General features: G+C 46.1%; 3 protein-coding genes across 3 annotated transcripts; 2 read left to right on the top strand and 1 right to left on the bottom strand.

The window, feature by feature from the left end:
• The first annotated feature begins 2,187 nt into the window (after positions 1 to 2,187).
• On the top strand, positions 2,188 to 3,152 carry LOC129602247 (kelch-like protein 17). The gene is made up of 2 exons (XM_055501242.1): positions 2,188 to 2,653; positions 2,941 to 3,152. Exons 1-2 carry the CDS (start codon positions 2,188 to 2,190, stop codon positions 3,150 to 3,152), a joined length of 678 nt encoding a protein of 225 aa, XP_055357217.1.
• Positions 3,153 to 9,048: 5,896 nt separating this feature from the next.
• On the top strand, positions 9,049 to 10,980 carry LOC129602246 (uncharacterized). The gene is made up of 5 exons (XM_055501240.1): positions 9,049 to 9,409; positions 9,496 to 9,509; positions 9,610 to 9,984; positions 10,041 to 10,718; positions 10,819 to 10,980. Exons 1-5 carry the CDS (start codon positions 9,145 to 9,147, stop codon positions 10,978 to 10,980), a joined length of 1,494 nt encoding a protein of 497 aa, XP_055357215.1. The 5' UTR covers positions 9,049 to 9,144.
• A 5,349-nt stretch (positions 10,981 to 16,329) lies between these two features.
• LOC129602249 (kelch-like protein 10) lies at positions 16,330 to 20,382 on the bottom strand. Its single transcript, XM_055501244.1, has 6 exons — positions 20,060 to 20,382; positions 19,701 to 19,977; positions 18,745 to 19,012; positions 17,225 to 17,872; positions 16,734 to 16,811; positions 16,330 to 16,619 (listed from the first exon to the last, which is right to left on the bottom strand). The coding sequence occupies exons 2-6, from the start codon at positions 19,890 to 19,892 to the stop codon at positions 16,390 to 16,392; spliced, it is 1,416 nt and encodes a 471-aa protein (XP_055357219.1). The 5' UTR covers positions 19,893 to 19,977; positions 20,060 to 20,382; the 3' UTR covers positions 16,330 to 16,389.
• Between the last annotated feature and the right edge of the window lie 3,668 nt (positions 20,383 to 24,050).

The raw sequence follows: 24,050 nt of genomic DNA, 5'->3' as shown, positions 1-24,050 counted from the left end.
TGCGCGACACCACACGATGTACAAGCAGAATATGGGCATGTTTAAATGGATTGCAACGCAAATGCTCAGATTTCAAGAAGGATCCTATTCAAGAACCAGAAGGATCCTATTCACCACACGACACTGCGTTTACACCTATGGGTGAGCTGATGACTCTTCAAAATGCAGACGTCGTTCCTGTGGATAACGAATCCAACGAGCTTCGACTGTTGTGGAGCTGAAGCGGATGAAAGCGTAGTCGGCATTAGTATCGTGAATGTGTCCCAGCCAGTAGGCGTCGTTGTCATTGCGAACGGCAACAGTACTGGGATAGCTGATCTGACTGCTGCTTCCACCAAATTCGGCTGATAGAGCGGCATCGATTCCAGTTCAGACAGAGTCTTAAAGAAGACATGAAGCGCGAAGTACCATGAAGCAAACTGTTGCAATAGGACTAGAGATGCCAAGCACCGAACCGAACCGTTTGTAACCGCAGTTAACCGATTCGCTTTCGGTTTGGTTCCTCGATTTCGAGTCAGTTTTCCGGTTAGCAGAACCGCTTGGGTCGGTTAAGGCTCGAGTCGAACCGAAAATGACCGGTTAAGCGCGACTTTAAGCGATTGCAAGGTTACAACTTTTCTTAGCGCGTTTTCGCGTAAATTTCGGGTAAAACTGAACTGTTTTGCTCGAAAACGACTCAAAAAAACTTGGAAATTGTCGCTGAGACTTCTTATGAAACGCTCAATAATGTTTCGAAAGTCAAAATAACACTTATTAGTGAGTCGGCGAAGTCCGCCGTAAACCGTAAAACGGGCACCGCTTTTAATCAAGAGTACAGAGTTAGACAGAGCGTGTGTCTAACGAATTTCTGTCTGCTCCTTGATTAAATGCGTTTCACGGCGCCCGGTCGCCTGCCCAGGCGGACTTCGCCGACTCACTATTATATTGTACCTAAATCTATTGTAAAGTTTATCCTACAGCCTTAACAAAGCCAATAAAAATTTTCGGCAAAGTCGGTTCGGTTCGATTTGAAACGACTTACCGCTGCAACCGAACCGTCTAAAGTGACTTGCTCTTCTACCCGATTACAACTACCCGAACCGAACGATGACAACGTGGAATCGATTTTAATTGCCGCCCAGTTCCTGCAGATGGCGCCGCTCGCCGAACTGTGTTCGGAGTACGTGGAAGAGCACATGCGGCTGTCCGACTGTCTGGCAGTCCACGCTCTCGCCGCTCACCACCATAATCCCGTACGTACCATAATCCCGCTCACCACCATAATCACCATAATCCCGCTCACCACCATAATCTCGTACTGCTGGAAAAAGCCCTGGGCTGTATGCGGCAACACTTTATTGAGTTTGCACACAGCCATCACTTTCTGCAGATGGACGCGCAACAGGTGCTGAGTGTCGCTTACAATCCAATCAGGTGCTGATTTACGCTTACAATACAGAAGGATGTTAACTTGTTGTGGAATAGTGTTGACAACAATAAGAGAGACGAAGCACGCTTAAGAGCGGTCAGCACGAAATACGCCGGGGCCTGGCTTAATGCTCTTCCCGCGAAAGTGTTAGGCAACTTTCTGGACGATCAGACGTTTCGCATTTCTGTTGGCTTGTGGCTTGGTGCGAAGATTGTGGAGCGCCATTCATGCGTTAGATGTGGGAAAGATGTTACGGAAAACGGACACCATGGACTAGCTTGTAAGAAGTGTGTCGGGAGAAGAGAGCGACATAACGGCATTAACGACATCATACTGCGTGCGCTGTGCAATGCCGGCATTGAGTCGTACCCGGAGCCTGTTGGCTTTTTGCGCGAAAACGGAAAGCGTCCGGATGGAGCCACGCGCTGGAAATGGTATCGTGGACAGCCTTTAGTTTGGGACGTTACTTGCAGAGACACGATGGCTGATTCATACATCGACGCGACCTCAAAGTGTGCTGGCGCCGCCGCTGAACTTGCATGCCGGGAGAAGATAGGAAAATACAAGTCACTTACTGATCGCTGTTATTTTGTTCCCTTCGCATGCGAGACTTTTGGCACTTGAACTAAACGCCCGGACTGTTGTTAGATGCACACGAAGTGATCCTTTGCGTGGGTGGACGCCGTTTTGACGGCACGGTAGACGTATTCGATCCCTCGATCCCGGCAGTGTGGCGACTGGAACAGTCTGAACCCCGCTTTGTGGGTCCCTGTGGCGTAATGATACGGGACGCCGGTTCGCTGGTGATTGCGAAACCTTACGGCGTGGTGACGGTGCAGCGCGACAGCCGCTACGTCGGGCTGGAGGAGCAGTGGCGCCGGGGAGCCTGGATGCAGATCAACCGCTACGAGCCCGGCCTGGCCGCATTGAATGGGCGCATGTACGCTGCCGGCGGCTATGGTGCGGGTGACAGCTCATTGTCATCCGTGGAGATGTACGATCCCAGCAGCGACGCGTGGAGCGCCGTTGCCGCGTTACCCGTTGGTCTGGCCCACTTGGCGATGGTCGGGTGTGGCGGACGGCTGTACGCCTTTGGGGGCGAACGCAGTGACGGCGTGGACGCCAGCAATTGGGCTTTGGCTTACGATCCCGCCGCCAACGCCTGGAGCCGACTGGCCGACATGCCCACCGCACGCGGGCGCTGTGTTGCCTGTGTTGGTCCCAGCGGGTTGATTTACGTGATCGGTACGCGCAGTAAGGGAATTGTAGGATGTTCGAGAGATTTCTGATTATGTGACTACAGTTGTCAACTTCTTCAAACTGAGGTTGGCTTAAATTGGGCATAAGGTTCCAGACGGCGCATTTAGCAGGGTAATAAAAGTGGTATCCTCCAATCCCAATCTCCCCAGTGGCTACGAAAAGGTAGGGTGTAGTTCCGTTGTCTTCGAATGGCCTGTTTGTGTACGAATACCGATTTTACATAACAATTATCAGTTATGGTATTAAGTATAAACTTCGTTTGTTCACCACAGGGGACCTGGTCATGCGGCGCAGTGATCCCGGATGTGTCTGCTTGGACGGGAGGCTGTACGTGCTCGGGGGATACGCCGATGAGAACGGGAATGATCTTGACAGCATCGAAGTGTACGATGAAGAGGCGGACCTCTGGGCGCTGCACGAGTGCCGGCTGCCGCAGGCCCGGTCGGCCTTTGGCTGTGCGGTGATGAAGCTGCGACGAGGCTGAAGGGAGCGCCGCTGACGTTGCGCCATCGTTGTGCCGACTTCTGCGGATTATAGGATGAAGGCGTCCGTCTTGAGTTTGTAATGGTACATTGGGAATGAAATAAGTGCAGTGATGCACACATGTTTTCAGTTCTTTTGCGAGGTATATTTTGCTCATGCTTCCATTGCATTTATGTCATTTCATTTTCATTGATCTGCAGAGTGCACGTGAGAAATAATGACTAATAACGAAACAAAGCCGCTTGGTAACATAGAAGGGTCTACGGTCCACTGATTTATAAGACGCATGTTGAGAAGTGTGTTTGTTTTATGTGTGTCAGCCTTTATTGTCATAGTGGTTGGTACAGTTCAAGATCGTCGATACTCTTACTTCACAGTTTCACGAAAACGATCAAACAAATTGTTAAGTAATTGGCAATAAAGCAACATTTTGGCGCCGCAGAAACAGGGCAAGCCGGCTTGCATATACGGTAACATTATATGAATCAACGTTAAAAGTTTAAATGCTTAGAAAATTTTGACGTTGTGAGAGAGCAAAATGAAAGAACTACCGACCCGACACAAAGAAGATCGTTACGTTTACCTACCGGAGAAGCAGGAAAGGAAGGAAAGACACCAACAGCCAAAGCTGCTCTTGTCGTTAAATAGGCCAAAAAATGTAGCGGTAAATAGTGACATGCTCAGATGCCTGCCCTAAGCTTTCCATCTCCTGCAACCCCTTAAAAGTGGTTTTATCCCGGCATCAAGCACGGGATAGTCTTTGCGAACGAGTTAAGCGTGGATGAAGAAGCATGGGTTCACGCTCGGAACGCTTCGCTTATCCCGTGTATGGCCAGTTTGCTCCACGTGCTTACGTCTACACACCGCAAATCGACATTCTCCCATGCTCTTGGTCTTCCGTCCGCGTGGAATCCGCTGAATCTGCAACACATCACGCGGCATACAACTACTATTGGACGTAGTAGATCCGCTCTCAAATAAATTGCTAAGCAGTTGCTTTGTCGGTTTTCGAGGATAGAAGGATCGTACACGATACAGGCCTTCGCCCTCACCGTTAGTTGCTGCCTTTACAAAACCCGTTTAAGTATTTTGGAAGACCTCGTGTTCATGCGATACCGATGCACAAAACTCCTACCGATGATCATATTTTCTTCAGTAATCTTTGAGACATGACTGTCACGAGTCCCATCTACTTTTACTGTACCGCATTGGTATTTATTCGAACTTACAGTTGTAGGTAATAGCGAATATGCTGCCAGTCATCGGGATAGGTCAGGCTCCGCAGCCAGCGTGCATGGATCGCCGTGACCTTTGCCAGCATGCCCTCCGTGATTGGCGGGAAGTCATCGTTCAGGGCACACATCAAGCGACTAGTCATGCCCATCTTGCCGTCGCTGCAGCGCAGAAGCAGTTTCGGAAGGGTGATCTGCAGCTTATCAATGGACAGTTCGTTTGACTCTCCGTGAGTTGCACCATCCACTCCCGCTCGTGGGCCGGCAGGGCAGGAAGGGTCATGCCGAAATGTGGTGCGTGGTGGATAGGCTGCTGGAAGACTTGCCACATATGGCGACCGAAGAGGCCGGCAACGGTCCACTTGTGCAGCAGGACGAAGCTGCACACGTGCTTATACAGCGCGATATTCCACGCTGCCCCGTGTTTGACGCGCGACTGGTGCTGCTCATATCCTCCTAGCCTGACGTTATTATGGCCTTTCAGCGGCAGGGGGTAAAACGTGGCAGTGGCACCTGCCAGTGGCACTGCCAATGGCACGGCAAGTGATAAAACCTGGAGGCTGTGGCAACTGGCAAGCGATAAAATGCGGCAGATGCCACATAAAATGTGGCACCTCGTATAAGCGGGACGGAGAGTTTTGTCAACCGTATATTCTTAAAACGGTTAACAGTAAACATTCAATTCAAGTGTTAGCAAGTATCGGCCATGCTGGCCCATGCACAGAGTTCGTAAATTAGCTCCGGCGTATATAATCTAAAAGGTCACATTGCATTTTGTTGTTTGCCCAACGTACCACAAATACAGTAAAAAAGGTTACAAAAGCGCATTTAAAATGCAATCGCGAGTCGCGACACTTCCAGATCTAGAAGGCAAACCGCTGGAATATACCTCGCGCTTCATCATGATGTTTTATTCGATTAATTAAGTGCAGCTGATTGACAAGTCTCATTGTCAGTTAGCATCGCATCTAATAGCAAAAGCTTCTGTCCAACCAGGAGCAAAACTGTCACGATCGTTTTGAAAAATTGTTAATGTAAAAGTTCAAAACAGTTTTACTGGTTTATAAGTTAATTCAGCTCTTTATTTTAGGAGCCATTAGCGCACCACAATATTATGTAAAACTATGCGCGCACACTCACATGGCTCATGCATGCACCGACATTCCGTCGACCAACACTTTGTCCACCGACACGAGGGTGACTAATATGAGAAAAAAGATCATGGAACATAAGAAAGAAAATCTAAAAAAGAATGAAAAAAACGGACGAAAACATAAAAATATGTACATAAGAAAAATTAAAAAGCTACGACGGTTTCGCTAAACACCAGTCCCACGGTGTGTCTGTTCGACGAAGCGATGGTCGACGAAGTTTCATCGACGAAATGGCGAGCGGGTCACCCGGACAGATACTAATCCTAAACTTAAATTTATACCACTGCCACTCTCTCGTAAACTACAGTAATAATTCAGAAATTAATAAGCAGTTCATGCTGTATGACGCTGTACTACTGGAAAACGGCAATGATTATCCCAAGCAAAGCTGTCCCGACTCGCATAATCCATGAAACTGCATTAGTAAGTTTTTACACATAATGTAATCACGTTTGTAGTATACAGCGATATTAATATGTTTGCACAGTATGCATAACGTTACTTATTCCGGCTAACTTAGATCAAATTTTTTCTGTAATTAGGCCATTCGTTTCTGTTGTATGATAACAATAATTTACTGCGATACTAATACTGCATGATTACAAATAGAAACACTAATATTAAAACAGTAATTAATCGTAATGTTACTGGTGCCATACTTTTACAGTCATTTAAGTGAAATAATCAAACACTTAGCAATATAATGCTAATTAAACATACCCAGTAACACTCTACGGCAGGCCATCAGTATTATGGACGACAAACGGTTTCGGACCGGAAAGGGAAATCTAACGCTATAACTGCTTGTCAACATTACAAGAACGTGTCTGCAAACTAGTGCAAAGAAAAAGATTGTTGAGTGAAGCCGCTTTTTGTAAGTGTTTTGAATACAGACTACGGGCAAGTGCCAGCAAGGTGGGAATCACAAACTGCTGTAAACAATGTGTCATGTTTTTATTTGTAATCTAGTGCACTACCGTACCGGCTCGTCCCATGTGTTCGGTATATGTCTTGCATCAGTTGCATGCACTTGAACGTGAACTTCGCTGTTATTCCAAAAAAACCGGCGCCATGTATATGCGCGCTTGTACACTTACAGCAGTGTAGCTCCACAAACAGCTAACCTTATCTTCTTGTTTTGCTAATTGATTATTTTGCCTGTTCCATGCAGCGGCGAAAATAAGCGTTTGACACAAGCAGATGAACGCGAGCGGTACGTAAAATTATGTCCTGCTTTTCGGCGTGCCTATGCTAAAATCGGTAACTTTGCGTTCAACGTTGAAGTGTTCACAATATGCCATCATTGCCATCAGCCATGTGATTCTGATTCTGATTTCTGGCGCTATAATTTAAGAGGTCTAACAGTACCGGCACCTGCCGCTACTGTCACGTTCATGAAATGTGGACTCTTTTAAATTCGCTAGGAATTACAGGATCATAGTGACGAGCGACGTTAAAATAAATTCGTATTAGCCTGTATCTTCATTATCGGTATTCTAGTATTTGACTATGATGCCAGTTTGGGTAAGTACTAAGTAGTGTAGTTTAATTTGTTGTTCCACCTCTCTCTGCTTTAATTATTATTGATATTAGTCTGAACACACTACCATACACTGTGTGCTTTTAATATGCGTATTCCCTCGTAAATATAAAATTTTGATGGTTCACATGTTAATCTAGAAGGCCCTATACCAATAAATTTCGTTCATATATGCTTACAAATTCAGACCGGGAGCGCTATTTTACCTGCATAGTGCATATTACAGCATAAACGTCAAGTTTACTACAAGGATCACACTAATAAATTATCAGCGTAATTGTGTGTTGTAGGTACAATTTTAAGTTAGCTAGGGTGGTAAAGATTTTAGTCGCAGTGCCGCATAACATTTACCGAGATGCTGTGGTTAACCACCGCCAGTTACTTATAGTTATTATTACATTATACGAGTAATTTACAACTACAAGCATTCATGCTGGTATGTAACTGGTGTTAATTTTAGATTAATAGTAAATAATTTTATAGTATAAATTTGGGAGCACAGTAAAAACACGTAAATATTTAGACGTATGAGAAATATAACACGTGCAGCATTAGAATAGCGTTCTGACATGAGCAGCGAAAGCTGGATGCTTCTTAGATCGTACATATACAGATATACTTCTAGTCTGAGAGTTTTGCTACCGGATACCAAACAGCATTACAAAATCCGCCGTGGCAAGTTATGTTGCGTACTTCGAAGTTCAAGCCATAACACAGCTTGAGTTTTGCTACTATTGTCACAGCGGCACCGGTAAACATCATGGAGTTATAACTGTAACACCCTGTTGGCTTGGTTTCTTAAGTTATTTCTACAGAGGGTAGAACTCACAAGCTAAATATTTCCATTGAGTTATTCCCCCAAATACCAGACGCATATCGTTTTATAGAGACAAATCAGCTTTACATGTTTTGTAAACGATAAGTATAAAAACTACCCCGCTATAAAAAAAACTAATTAATAGAGCTGATTTTTCTCTATAAAACGATATGCGTCTGGTATTTGGGCGAATAACTCTGTAGAAATATTTAGCATGTCAGATTACAGCCTGACGCATCGTCAATCATGCTAATAATGCAGCACTGCCGTTCTACAACAGTTCAAAATAGGGTTGTTGATACCAAATGGTAACTGGTATTTTGGTACGGCTGGTATACCACTTACCAATGGTATATCAGGCAGGTGTCGAATGGTATGATTTATTACCAGATATACCATATAAATTATGGTATACCAAAATGCCTATGGTAATACCAAAAATTCAATTTTTTTGGGGAGCAGGATAGTGGGAAACGGAAAAATCCTTGTAGAAAGTCGTGATCACCGCAAAGCCATTACGTGTACTACTGTATCTCACCGCTTACGCAGCTTCACTGCACTAAACTGCTAATCCCTCTTTACCCGTTATGACTTTTATCGTTCGTTTCTATCCGCAAGCGGCAAGCATTTCTGTAACAAAACATCATTTTTGTCGGCAAAAACTGGTTGGAAAAACATAGCAGAACCGGCGCATCGACTTAGCGAGCTTCTATCATGAGTTCAGCAGATAATCCAGGGAGCTCAACCCAGGATTCGGAAGCGATGGAAGATCAACCAGCATCAGGTGCGCTTCTTACTTGCTGGTCGACCAGCATTCCGCATCCTTTAAATTTGAGCGCAGTTTGATTTATTTAGCCACTGCAATTTAGTATTCACTACAAAGGTTTTCAGGGCAAACGTCCGCGGATTAGCCGTTTACCGATCTGGCGATACTTTAATCGGGGCACCAAACTGGTTTCTCATTCCAATTTTGGGAAGCGATTTGCAAAGAGTGTGCTGCCAACCTGCCGTCTCCAAAAGTTGTGCGCGGAGAAAAGGTGCATCTGGAAAACCATTTCTATAAGTGCGAATTTATTCGACAATCAACGAAGGATGAATACCGCAAGGAAGTGTCTGTTTGGGTCGACCCAAAAACAAGCGATGCAGCGCACGTGGTTCCACTGCTACCGTCTCCGGTTCCTGGCACAAGCACTGCAAAAAAGCAGGGCAACACGGAATCGTTTTTTGATCGGCCGTTAGCGAAAAGTGAGATGGCGGAATTCGAGCGTCTTCTGGCCGATATGTTTGTCTCTGGTAATTTCTCCTTTCGCGCCGTCGAAGATCCTCGTTTCATTCGATTTTGGAAATTTATGCGACCAGCGGTGAAGCCACCAAGTCGATTTGTGTTATCGACTCGCATCATCCCGCAGCGCATTAAATCCGTCGAAAGCGATACTGTCAAAGCATTGTCATTGCAGCGGTCTGTCACTGTGACGCTGGACGGTTACAAGAAAGCAAAGCACGATAAAGTTCTTGGTACGTATGAAAACAGGGGCACATAAGGGCAGTGTTTCTGTTGCATACTTGCAGTGTAGGTCGACCTACAATCGTTTGCTTTTCAGGAATTATGGCTACTGTCAGAAACAGTCAAGGTGTGGAAAACCATTTTTGTCCACTGAAATTATTTCATCTCAATCGTCTCGAGCTGAGGACGTCATGGAGAAAATTGAAAACAGTTTTACGATGTTGGAAGAAAATACAAGGCCTGTGCTCGCACAGTTACGTGCGACTCGGATGCCGCCCACGTGAAGGCAAGGCGGTTAATGAAGGAAAAGTATCCCAGCAAGATATTTTTGCCGTGCAGTGCCCACCAAATCAACTTGATCGTGAAGGACGTTTTGACATCAGTCCCAAAATTTTCAGCCGTTTGCAAGAAAGCTGTCGACATTGTTTCGCTACTTGCGGCGCGCACGAAAGCGCTATCCGTTCTTCGCGAGGAGCAGATGAAGTACAATGGCAGCACGACAGCCATAAGCAAACCATGCGACACACGGTGGTACAGTTACAATAATATGTTCCGAGCGATTGTCAAGTCGCGGCTTCCTCTTCAGGTTTGTAGGTCAACCTACAGTTTATTATTTTAAAATTTAAGCATGACCATTTATAGGGCATGGTCGCGCGGCTAGCAGACGACCGATCGAAGACCGAAGGGCTTACAAAGCTTAAAGCTATCATTGAAGATGCAGCATTTTGGAGTGCTCTAAAGTATGTTGTGGAAATTCTGGATCCGATCACTGTAGCTCAAGGAATCACAGAGACAGATGGGTGCACCTTAGGGGATGTTATCAGTCAGTTTGCGAAAATTTACCACGTGTTTATCGCACTGGAAAACGACGATTTAGCGAACGTGTTAGGGTCGACCCTAGAAAAACGCTGGCAAAAATTTTACGATCCGTCGCTTTTTGTGCTGGCTTTGATACTGGACCCGAAGTCCAAAATGAAAGCGTTTAATACTTCTGGACGTTTCAATTTTGGGGTTGTTTTGCGCTGGGCAAAAGGCTGGTACGTCCGTTTATTCGACTGTGATGGGATGAGTGTGGTTAACTCCCTTATGGATTATATTGAGAACAAGGGCATATTTGGAGATGATGTTGCATCAAATCTATCTTCTGCGGAGCGCTACTGGAACTATGTGCAGTACGAACACAAAGAGCTGGCCAGCTTAGCTTTGGAACTTTTGCACGTCGTCGTGCATGCTGCGAGTTTGGAGCGCGCTTGGAGTCAATTAGGATTCGTGCATGACGACAACCGGTCTAACTTAAAACTCGATTTGGCTACAGGAATGGTTGCGATGCGAATGAAATTTCAAAAAAGAAGATGTTGTGGCAAAACGAGAAGCGCAGCGAATTGCAGCCCTAAAACAATCCGTGAAGGTCGACCTTCAGACACACAAGAAGAGCGGAAGTACGGTAGTCGAAATGGACGACGACGGTGAAGTGCAGTTGATCTCCAGCAACAATGATAAGTGCAGTACAGTTTCAGATCTGGAAGGCTCCGATGATGCGAACGCTGCGAGTCAGTTCAACTCGGTGTTAGAAGCTCTTTAGAATCTGAAGAATGCACAGACGATGAGATTATTGAATCAGTGGCCGATTTTTACTTTCTAAGTGACTTATTTGGAGGCGTGCAGGTTTAATAAATTGAATTGACTATGTTAAGACGTAACAGTATACTAAAACTTTAAGAAAAAGCCAAATACCATAGTATTATTATAATACCAGGTATTACTGGTAATACCAGTGGTACTAACTGGTATACCAGTGGTATAAACTGGTATACCAAAATACTAATACCACTGAAGCTGTCAAGTGCCTGGTATCAACAACCCTAGTTCAAAAGGCTCAGTCTGAAGTATTGTAAAGCGGTAATGACTGTTCTTAATACTCTACCGCACTTACGTAATTAACGGTTTAAAGCACCACGTTAAAAGGCTTCTGTTCCAGCACTGTGCCTAATGGGTGTATCGAGGTTGTGATTTTCAGGTATAACCGTATATATAGTTTACCAAACTTTATGAGCCCGGTTATACATGGTGCCACATTTTATGTGGCATCTGCCAGGTTTTATCGCCTGCCAGTTGCCAGAGTCTCCAGGTTTTATCACTTGCCGTGCCATTGGCAGTGCCACTGGCAGGTGCCACTGCCACGTTTTACCCCCTGCAAAGAGAAGATGACGTGCTCCCCCATCCGCGAGCTTCTCAGCAACAACTGCCACAAGAAGCACACTCTATAATAAGAAACACACACGACAGTATTAATACCGCTAGCGGTGTTAGATACTTATATGTATCAGTGCACCGAGCGAGCGCCAGTACCACTGGAAAATGATATCGGTCATTGGATATGTGACATTGGAAAAGCGTAACCCGACGCCAACATTTCGTTGATGCTAACACCGACATTCTGACCGAAACACGGTAGGAGAACTGCAAACGTGACGCAGCTGTCGGTCAGCGAAATGGTTTTGGCAAGAAGTCGGGCAGCGAAACTGTAGGAAAGCAAATTTTCGCTGACCGACAGCTGCGTCACGTTTGCAGTTCTCCTTAGTGACGGAGAGATCAGTACGATAGGAACAATTACCGTAATAAACTATCCTACCGATCTTACTCAACGACAGAGTATGAGCTGATATCTCAATGTGGCATAGCTAACCCTAAAAATCTACGCGAAGGGAGAAATGCATCTCCCACGATAAATTTAATTGATAAACCCCGACGCTGCCAAAACTCAGAATGAGAAAAGTGAATGGCGGATGATGCCAAAGTACTGCCACTTATGGACTTCTATAGGCGCAAGCCATATCCGTATAGAAAACCAAACTAAACCCAAAACAACGGAGAATATGACATGTGTCAACACGGGACATAACATAACAACGTCAACCTCTGCCGTTGTTGGCGATGACCTCTGGCGATGACCTTTGTTTTGAAGTTCAAAAATGCGCAAACCGCAAAGATATCCCGTACCGTTTGGCTCTCATGCGTGATTGCAGGTCCAAATGTGAGAAGATGTCGATCAGTAGCATCGGCGTTAAATCCCGAAGACAGGCAGTCAACACTAAGACATCAGCGTCGACATCTAAGAAAACAACACCGTAGCTAAAACCAATTTTAAGCGCCACCAGATAGAGATCATGAAGCTGCTTACCGTTTTCGCGAGGCAAATCGTCATTTGCAGGGAATGCTCGATTATCGATGGCCGGTTGATGAACGCGACTCACCGGTTGCATTTCCAGGATCTTAGAAAGGATTTCCGTCATCCTGTGCGCCGGCTGCTGGTCTGGGGCGAGACTGACGATGACAAACATACAGCCACTGGGTTCGATGCGCAGATGAAATCGGCAGCAGTCAATCAGATATTCCCGTTGGCGTTGCATTGCGGTATCTAATTCCTTATGAACAGCCTCACAAACATGTTTAACGATGCGAAATTTATCGAGCGGCTCGCTGAGAACGGCACTGGCATGGCCAAGCGGAATGAAGTACTTGGTGTACAGCACACCGCTGCGGCGGCCCAGCAGTGGCGGACCAGGAGGTGGCAATGCAGTAGCCACTTGGCGCCGGTGGACCAGCTCATAACGAGCCGGGGCGGTTTGGGAAGCGACAGTTCTGATACAAAACATCACATTCTGCGGGTGACAGCCCCATTGTGCGTCCAGCATAACAGCTGGTCGGAAACGAAACGGTTCGTTATCGTCATCGCGGAGTGCCGCAAATATTGAACGTTGTCGTAGTCGTAACTGGTACGCTCGCTGTCCCAGTATAACGGTAGTGGCCAGACGTCTTGCATATGGATCCAACGCGCTTCGGCTGTTGTGGAGTTGAAGTGGATGAACGCGTAATCGGCATCAATATCCTGAATGTGTCCCAGCCACCAGGTGTCGTCTGCATTGCGAATGGCAACAGTGTTGTGATAGCCGATTTGATTGGCTTCCACCAATATCGGCTGATAGAGCGGCATCGCTTCCAGCTCAGACAGGGAGTCTTAAAGAAAACTTGGTAGAACCTTTAATAAGTATCGACCACAGGATACAAACTTAGTACCAAAAACAAAATAATTATTATAACAGAAACACTTCCTCTGTGCTATCTTGATAGGGAATCGTACCCATCCCTTGCGCGTTTCCCCGTTGTATTTGGATAGATAACCGCTGCTTAAAAATATTGCAACGTTCCCTATGGGATTACTATTTCGAAACCCATGGGAATGCGAAGTCTAACAAATGACAAATGACGCTACGCGTCATACGGCGCTGTGTTATATATTGCGAGCATAACCAGCTGCCATAAAATTTGGATCGGATGCTCGGTCAGTAACATGCTTCGCCACTGTTTTCTGCTTGAACGATGAACTGCGCGGCTGCGCCTGATTGGTCTGTTTCATAAATAAACTCTTTTTTGTTAACGCGAAATGGAGCTACTCTCCAAGAACAGCCAGAATGGCTGAATCGTCATTTCTAACGGGTTCAGCGTGGATGCAGTTGAATGGCTTCAAATTCGGAATACCTCCATGTGGATGCATCCGGACACCACAGATCGACATCGTTCCATGTTCTTCCATCGAGTGAAACTTGCGGACCTGTTAAACACACAATCACACGCTACTCTGTGAGCTGCAAAATTAACAAGCGACTTCGAAAGCACAGCATTGACAGAGTGAGTTACGGTAATACTTGCCAGTGCCTATTAGCAATCGTCCCGACTACATAGTACGTTAAGAGAAAGCCGCCGAAACGGTGCATGGACAGCCGTGACCTTTGCCAGAATGGCCAACGTGACCGAAAAGTTGTCGTTCAGGCCGCACCTAGAACGACTGGTCATGTGCAGCTTGCCGTCGCCGCACGGAAGCATGCAGCTCCGCAATGCTAATCTACAGTCTGTCGATGACTCGATGGTCAGTTCGTGTGGCGACCAGGTGAATCTTCCCCACAGTTCGGAGATCTTCTCAACCAACAGCCTCCTAAAAAAAATCTAACACCAGAGTTATAGTGTTGTGCTGCTAAATAAAATTAAATAACGGCCATTTACTTGTTAGTAAAAGTCGGCCTAATATTAAAAGTGTAGTAAATTGTAAGGTTGGAGAGCCAAAGTAAGTAAAAGCAAGTATATGTCAGGCTGCAAGTGGCAATAGTAAGTAAATAGTAAACTAGTTTAAAACGTGAAGAAACCTCTAAAAACTTTCTTTGTACATAACGTGCTAACAGCCACATTATCGGCCGATCTCATTGCCGACCTACCGATGCACGAAAACGCACATATGCAGCTACAAGGGCCTGATCTGATTTCCATAATTTTTTTTTTAATTTTTGAAGGCTTAAATAATATTAAAATTTATTTTAGAATTTGAAAAGAATGGTTGAACTCTTAAGTTGTGAATGTGAATTGTCAGTCAGCACCTGTTGCGCGTCCATCTGCAAAAAGTCTTGACACTGCGCAAAAGTAGGAAAGTGTCGCCGGACATCCTCCAGGGTTTTTTTCAGCCAGATCGGGATTATCGTGTTGAGAGGCCAGAATGTAGACCGCTACTCTAGGGAGTCCGAGTGGTGCATGTGCTCTTCAACATGCTCCCAACACACTACACAGTGTGGCGAAGGGCGTCAGCTGCAGGAACTGCGCCGCAATCAAAATCGACTCCACATTGTCATTGTTTAGCTTAATATCCAAGGTATAGAATACTTCACCAACCTGAAAAGAGCAACAAGACTGATGCTTTTTATAGTTCTCCAGCAATGGTTGTGGTTGAGAACCAGTGAAACATTAGTCCAGCAAGAATTCGAGACCGGCGGCAGGTTACCAGTTCATCAATGAAGTTATTGCAGCCGTGAACTTACAATCAGACATCTGTTTTCAAGTGCTACACTGCTACTGTGCTACTGCTACCCACTCGTTCAACGTGCGACTGTCGATGTTGTGCAAATGGAATGCGGGCAGCGCAAAGTCCTTCCAGTTCTGTGTGAAAGCCGCCCGAAAGTACACGCTGTGCGCGCTGAGGAGATTGCGATGGCAGGGAATGCCCACCGCGGATTCCTCGCTGCCTTTCAGAACGACATCACAAAACATTCCCGTCGACTGCAAATCCCGTAGTCGGCGCACCAACTCTGCAGCGAGATAACCATGCACAGGATAGTCTGCAGACCGTTTTCGCTTCGACATTGTTTAGGTGGTTGAGTAGAAAATCAGAAAAATGCGGTTAATGAATGGAGTCTGTAAAATGAACAAGTAAAATCAAGGCATTACACTTGTTGAATGTTTTCGCCTTTGCAGTTTGCAGCAGTTGACTGGGTTGAGCTTGATACCGTAACCGCCGGTCTTGGGTGTTCGTACATTTCAAAATTCATGCCGGCATTCATGCGTACCGGCTAAGATACAAAGCATCACCACTTCTACTTATTTCAGCTAACGTATTTAAAGAACGGAGAGAATGCCGGTAATAAATTTAAACGCTTATTTCGTGTCATAGATACCGGCTACTCGTGGCGAGACGCGCTTTCAAGAATAAATCCCCGCAAATTACAAAAAAATTAATGTAGAAGAGGACTTTGCCCCGCCGGTACAAGTTGCAAACCGGCGACGCCACGACCTTGCATTTTTATTCTACAACCTGTGGGTCCGCTGACGGAAATCCGTAATGTTACATTGTTATTTTGTCTTGAAACTGCTGACTTATCGTTGTCTACAGAAAAACGCCAGATCTCAACTGCACACGCCATATTGTGAATTACTTCATCTTCCTTAGAAGACCACGTAGATGATCGTAAAAAGGCTTTACTGCAATGCGGACTTGGGAAATCCTCAACAGAACCCAATCCAAAAAAACGAAAGCACAATTTCTTATACTATAGTAATCAGCAACAAAAGTGCATAAACCTGTTCATCACGGTATGTATGCAGACTTAACGGAGACAAATCCTTGCGCTCCTCACTATCCAAAGGTCAGGTGCTTAAATGCACGTTGCGCTTATAACCGGCCAGCCGTGGTCCGCGGTTGCTTCAGTTTCATCACGACACAGCCAAAGCCAAATTTAGGCTGCAGCAAACGGCACTTATGGAGCGCCCAACTATCCGTCTCCTCATCGTACACTTCGATGCTGTCGTGGTACACGCCTTCGGTAAAGATTCCCCCGATCGCATACAGCCTCCCACCCACGCAGACGCACTCGTGCTCCGAACGCTCCACCACCAGATCGCCTGTAGTCAGAGAGCGTTGCTGGCGTTAGACACACGACCACCATGAGAGTACAGGAAATTAATGGCAGCTGTCGCACTGACAGCGCGACAATAGTCCTACACGGTTGTACCCACCTTTCCTGTGCCATTGGTTGGTAACGCGGTCGTACGCTTCCACATGCACACGACGTGCCGTGGTCCCCGTTTCTCCACCTGCGCCATGTACCGTAACAATTAGTTAGGTTACCTCGTCTTAGTTTTTCCTAGTTTTTCTTAGCTAATCTTAGCTTTCTTAGGTTTCTTAGGTTTCTTAGCTTTTATTAGGTTTCTTAGTTTTCTTAGGTTTCTTAGGTTTCTTAGGTTTTCTTAGGTTTCTTAGGTTTTATTAGGTTCCTAATTTTCTTATGTAATTCTTAGCGAATAGACTATTTAGCGCAGTGTGTGTAACGGTGCTGTAATAGGCTAGTATATCTTCTGACCTCGAATTTAAGAATTTGTGAGAAGTACGCAAACTGCAAAGTGAGCGTAATATGAAAATATAAATTGTATCACAATATGTGATCGCAATATGAAAAAATTCGCTACAAGAACTTATCAAGGTGTCCTTACTACACTCGTTCACATACCGGTAACATAGATCAGCCCGTCGGGAGCCACATACGCTCGGCAACCGCTGCGAGCGGTCGGCATATCGGCCAGCCTGATCCAGGCATTCGCTGCGGGATCGTAGGAGAACGCTGCATTCGAAACGTCCTCGGTGTCTTCTCCACCGAACGCGTACAACCGCCCCTCGCAGGCCACCATCGCCATACCCATCAATCCAACGGGCAGCGCGGCCACGGCGCCCCAGGAATCGCTCCTGGGATCGTACGCATCCACGGATGCCAGTGCCTTTACTCCTCCGTAGGCAAACGGATCAAAACCGCCGGCCGCGTAGACCCGCCCATTGAGGGCGGCCAGCGCTCCCGCTTGGCGCAGTGGCGATTCTCGGAGCGGCTCCTGATGCTCCGGCAGGATGCCCTCGATAGCCCGCCATTCGTCGCGCAGGCCGGTGTAGTGGCTGTTGCGCTGTACGGTCCCGATGCAGTTCATGCTGTTGATCATTATGCAACCGGGGTCCAGCAGCACCGCGGAGCAGCACTCCACGAGGTCGGGCAGATCTTTCAGACGCCACACCGCCGGGATCGACGGGCAGAAGACGTCCACTCTGGCTTCCTCCTCGACAAACGGCTCCTCATAGGTACCGCCCAAGCAGAGAATCACTTCCTGCGCTCCTACCCACAAACGCGACAATTAATTTACTAGAGAAACCAGATCGTACGGCTACCGATCACTTCGGCCGTTTTCATTTCGGCCGCGTTCATTTCGGCCAGAGTTTTTCGGCCGCCAATCACTTCGGCCGCCATTCATTTCGGCCGTCGTTCATTTCGGCCGCAATTGAGTTCGGCCAAAGTACATTTCGGTGAAAATAGGCCTTGCCTAAACTTTTATTCTGCAGCGTAAAAGTAAGTGAATAATTATCGTTAGCAGGAAATTTACTTCTGTTTCCACTTTATTTTGCACGCACTGTTTTTCAAACAATTTTGGAAGTGCTATTGTCACCAATGCACCATCATGTATCTCATTTCCAAGTGTCCTTATTAACACATCGTCGACCGATCACACGAAGTCTACCGTCCCGAGTGAGTTAACCGCACGACAGAAATCATCAGCTCTTAAATCACCAGAGAATAACCTAAGAATAAATACGAAAACCTAAGAAAACTTAAAACCTAAGAAAACCAATTAAAACATAAATTCATAACCTAAGAAACATAAGAAAACATAAGAAAACCTAAGAAACGTAAGAAAACCTAAGAAAATCTAAATAACCTAAGAAAACCAAAAACCATAAGTTCATAACCTAAGAAACCTAAGAAAACCTAGGAAAACCTAGGAAACCTAAGAGAGCCTAAGATGGCCGACACATCCAGTTGCCGACATGAGCGTTGGCCAAAATGAGTGCTGGCCGAAATGAGTGTTGGCCGAAGTGAGCCACGGCCGAAATGAACGTTGGCCGAAATGAACCTGTGCGGCCGAAATGTAACGCGGCCGAAGTGATCGGACGCGGATCGTACTGTACTGCAACAGGACGCATTATCCTTACCGACTGAATGCCGTGGCTTGGCGATCTGCGTCGTACCGCCGACCAATTCCATCGCGCACTGCGGCGTTCCCGTCGGCGCACTGCGGAGGATCAGCGCGTATTCCTGCCGACACGGTTCGCTCAGGCAGGCAGCCCGCACCACCTGCAGAAGCGGCGACACGTGCTCCAAGCGAGCCGGACAATCGTGATCCAACCAGCGCAGCACCGCCTCCCACACTTCATCCTCACTGACCACATCCACGCTATCCGATGCGAGCACTGCAGTTAGCTGCAATCAGGACAGCTGAATCAGGGTTTGAAATTCAAACATTTTTAAGCTGTTAAATTTAAGTTAATGTTAGAGCGGCATCCGCTCTCTGTAGGATCGTTTGATAAAAAATTTCGATACAATTGGTATTAAAACGATGCTCTTAAAGCACCTCAACTGGAACTGCTTATACAGCGCTTCCAGGGAGCAATCGACTGTTCAGGTTGGAAAAGGATGCGAGGTCACGAAGCAGCTATGCTTACGATTAGCAGAATCGAGAAACACCAGTTCACTGTGCGGCCAGATCCCAGGCCTAACTTTATTAGTACGTCCCGTACGAACGGACGAAAGACCAAAACTAAAATCAGGTTTAGAAACAGAATGGGCATCTTCCGATAAATGTGTCTAGTCATGCTACGCTCATGGTGAGCTGGTCAGAACACGTAGTCACACATGGTGAACCGCTTACTGTTAGACAACATTCATACGCTTTAGTATGCTTTACCGATAGTCTAGTGGTGCCTCTCTCGGCCTTACAATTATTAGAGTATGGAGGTTGTCGGTTCGATAATCGATTCCCTCAATCGGCAGATTTTTTCCGAAGTTCCGAAGTTGTATACGTTCTAGCACATCCCTTGCATTACGAAAATTAATTTTAAGAAACGGAAATGGTTAGTCGCCTGTCAACATAGGCAGACGAAGGCAGCACCTGTTGCGCGTCCATCTGCAGAAATTCCTGGCTCTGTGCCACTTGCTGGAAGTACAGATGGACAAAGGCCAGGACGGTGTCGGCCAAACCGGGGTTGTGGTAGTCAGTGGCTAAAGCGTGGACGGCCAAGCAGTTAGACAGGTCGACGGGCCTCGCCTCGTAGTCCCAGCACAGGTGGGCCGCAGCAGTCATCTGCAGGAACTGCGCGGCAATCAAGATGGGCTCCACGTTGTCGTCGTTCAAGTTCAGTTCCAGTGTGTATGCGTACTTTACCAACCTACCCAGTATACCAAGGATGATCGTAATCGAAACTTTTTAGCGATTATATCATTGTACTCATTTTGCGGTACAGTACTCACTCGTTCAGCGTGCTGCTATCGATGTTCTGCAGCGGGAATACTCGCTGCGATGAGTCTTTCCAGTCCTGCGTGAAGACGGCCCGAAAGTAATCGCTGTGCACGCTGAGGACGTTGCGATGGCAGGGGAATGCCCAGTGCGGACTCTTCGCAGCCTTTCAGTACCACATCGCACAACGTCCCCGTTGACTGCTGTTCACGCAGTCCGCGCAAAAACTCAACCAGGCAACGGTGAGGAGGATGATCAGCGGAACTGCCAGGCTTCGACATGATTTACATGAACATTATCCAGGAACAGTGGATAGAAAGTTTCGATGGACAAAATCAGAAATTAAATGTTTATCAAACTATTGACATGCTATGCGGAAGTCGCACCGCGACAACCGCACTAGATGACCAAACCTACTCAATCGGTAGAGTGGGAATATGCTCTGGACTCCGTAAGTGGTATTACTGCCTACTTCCGCTAGGTACGAGCGGATTGCTGTGCCTAACGAAAGTTACCGAAACCCAAACACTCAGGAACTTCCCAAATGTTTAATCACCAAACTGAACGAACGAACAAACAGAACAGAACAGAACGAGATATGAACTTCCTTCTAACCTAGAGTCACACGACCTTTCAGCTAGAAACAAGCTCACAGATTTAGTAGAAGTTAGAAACTTCAGACTGATTAGTTAAACCAGAATCGTGAATCGCATTAGCGATCAAATCCGTTAGATAAGAACAGCAAGCCATACGTAACGGAACAGACAACACGTACGTCATAACACGTACGTCATACGCGCAATCTATGCATAGCGCGTTACCCCCACTGCTACAGAATTAACGTCCGCGTTAATCAAAGCAAACAAACAAACAACAAAATCAAAGAAAACTCGAAATCCAGGAAAGTACCGTAATCCTGGGGGATCCGTTTCATCATTCGCGCGTGGACTCCGGGGTGTGACGGGGGTTCCCATGGAGGTCCAAGTTGATGAAGTTGGTGTTCCGTCCAAGTCCTCCAAAGTTCCTCGTTCCACCACGCGCGTCCAGTTTCATCGTCCATCCATCCAAACGTTTCGTATCCAGGTGAGGTTTTCATCCATCCTCTCCCTCCGAAGAGCTCGAGAATCCAAAATCGAACAGGCCAAACACACCAGAAATGTCAACCATTCTGATAACACTGGCCACAGCAAATCAAAAAACACAAAACAGAACGGATAAATACCGTCCATCTATCAGCATCTTCGGCGCACCAAAAGTGGATATTTAATTTCCACTAATAACTGGCAATTACCCCCACTGCAAGCTTACACTTGCAGTCAAACGATAAAACACAGTCAATCATAAACAGTTCACAAGAACCGATACGATTGCATGGTTCTTCATAATGATCAAACAAAACGTAACCAGTATCATCCAAGAATAATTTTTGGATGATCGATTCAAATTTCAACAGGATTAGGAATATCCAGTTATCAAAATCAAAGCAGACAGTAACTGCTGATAACTGCAGAATTAAAATGATTTTAAAGTCATTTTTGCAGAAATCAAACACTGCACCGCAGCACAGCGTTTCCATGCACGTAGCTACCACACCGGCGGATACGGCACATAACACAGTACTCGATTAATGAGTACTTATTTTTCCCACACAACCAGTTTTTGTAACTTCCTGATATTTCAACAATCAGCATCCCCTTTTTGCTGATAAATCCTGCGGTTATGAGTAAAAGCAAGTTACACCGTAAGTACACCACCGACAAAAGAACAGCGGACTCATAACGTAGCAGCCAAAACTTAAACATGAGCACTACATTGTTCACATTGTGCTTCGATTTTCCACAATTCAGCATTCATTCCAGGCCAGTAATAGTTCCGCAAAACATACTTACGGACTGACCAGTAATCATGCAAATTACCAGCATGAAAACTTTCATAGCAGTCTCGTAACAAGTCCTGACGGCTAACTTCCGGTACGACTACACGGTGTCTACCGTACGTACCGCCCTTGCTACGGTACACAATGCCACGATAAACATGAAAATCTTTCACGTTCTCTCTTTCATCCCGTCTCATCTCGGCCTCGGGATTCTCGATCAGATACTTCAAGCGCTTTACATAAGCACTGCCACTTTGCTTCCGACGCCAACCCCCACGATCCCGAGCACCCCCTAAGCGAAGTGAGTGCCCCGTCGGACGGCGTATCGAGCTGAACTGTAACTGGGCGGCTCCGCCCCCACTGAAAGTTTCTTCCTTTCCGACAACTTGTGCATGTTTAACCTGCACAGTGAAAGAATTAACCTCCGGTCTTCGCATCAAGAACGATCCCAAACAGTTAGTTTCGGGATTCTTTCCCATCGACTTCTTCATCATGTAAGCTTTAATCACCTGGTCCGGTGGTTCAGCAGTCACAGGCTTCTCATCCGAAAAATGTTCTCGGATCATTTTCTTCCATTCAGACCACTTTACCTTCTTATTGGCATCATACTTATCGAGATACCAGGTAAGTGCCGTACCAGTAAGGCAGCGCGACAGGCACTTACTGATGACGTCACCATCAGACCAACTGTTGTGGTTTTTGCAATTATCCACACTCTGGATAAACTGTTCAACCTTATTCGTATCTGTCTTCCCGTCAAATTTTTCAGGATACATTGTATCAGTCCTGAATGCACCTTTCATTGCATCAGTAAACTTTTCCATATCAAACGGAGCGGAAACAATACTACCGCCCTTGGCTTCTTGTTCCTTTAAACGACGATCAAGTTCAGCAACCTTGGCTTCCACCTTGGCCAAAGCAATTGTGCTAACTTCAGAAATCGTTGGTGAGGGACTACGCGACTCACCCAAGCATTCCTGCATGTTGTGGGCACGCTCACGTAACTCCAGAAAATCTTCCACTTTGTGGTTATCCTTTACCACAAAGACAGGTTTATGAACTGCGCTGTACAGCTTTCGTACAGGTTCAGGCATATCTTGTACTACCAAGCTGCGTCGATCTGCTTCAACATGCGGAACAAAAATAACGTCATCATTCATTGCATGACGTCCATTATTCCTATCAATTTTCCACTTATCAACAACAACTTTAAATGCTGTTTGTTCAGCCAGAAAACTCGCATACTTTTTATTCAAGGCAGCTGTGCCTTGTTGAAAACTTTTTTGCGCCTGCTGCTTCTCCAGCTGGAACTTCTGCTTCTCCAGTTGAAGCTTCTCGCTTTCTTTATTCACATGCTCGAACGCATCCTGCATTAGCTTTGCGTCTCGAGTACGCATAATGCCAAGCAACTTCACTTGATCAGCCAACTCATTACGACGATCAACCAAACCGTCGTATTTATCAACCAGATCATTATGCTTATCAACTAAACCATCATGCTTCAAAACCAATGCTTGATATCGGAACTTTTCTGCATCCAGTTCTTTGCGTAACTGATCAACCACGGCAGCGGCTGATGACTCATCGCTTTGCCAACTTTCTGACTGTAGTGAACATCAGCGCCCTTATGACGCTGATCAATAGCAGCCAGTTCCGTATCGCTATCTTCATTATCTCCAGTAACAACAGCTGAATAATCTGGAGCATTATTAATCTGCTCCAAAACCTTATTCATTTCTGTCAGGTCCAGTTGTTGAGTTACCGTGGTATCTTTCACAGTACCACTCAAACCACTGGCCCACAGAGCATCGCTCTCACTAACTGCAGCTTGCACACCGCTTTGCTGCACATGCGACCCTGGACGAGCTTTACCGCTATCTGCTGCAGACTGATCAGGCTTCTTGTTGGCAAGATACAGCATCCATTTGCCATGCAGTTCAGTGCCGTATTGCTGATCATAATCATGCAAGGTCAGATGGATCGTTCGACGGGCGGGAATCTTCCTTCCTGCCTGAATCCACTGATCATAACCTCCTGGTTTTTTACCACCATTAAGATCATATTCAACCCATTCTTGACTTAATTCTCCAGTACGTGGGAGAACAATTTCCCACTTCTTACAGAAATCA

Source organism: Paramacrobiotus metropolitanus, unplaced genomic scaffold, assembly GCF_019649055.1.
Source record: "Paramacrobiotus metropolitanus isolate TYO unplaced genomic scaffold, Prichtersi_v1.0 Parri_scaffold0000371, whole genome shotgun sequence".
In the NCBI taxonomy this organism is placed as follows: Eukaryota; Metazoa; Tardigrada; class Eutardigrada; order Parachela; family Macrobiotidae; genus Paramacrobiotus; species Paramacrobiotus metropolitanus.
The sequence above is the reverse complement of the archived record's forward strand: the minus strand, read 5'-3'. Positions and strand labels throughout refer to the sequence as shown.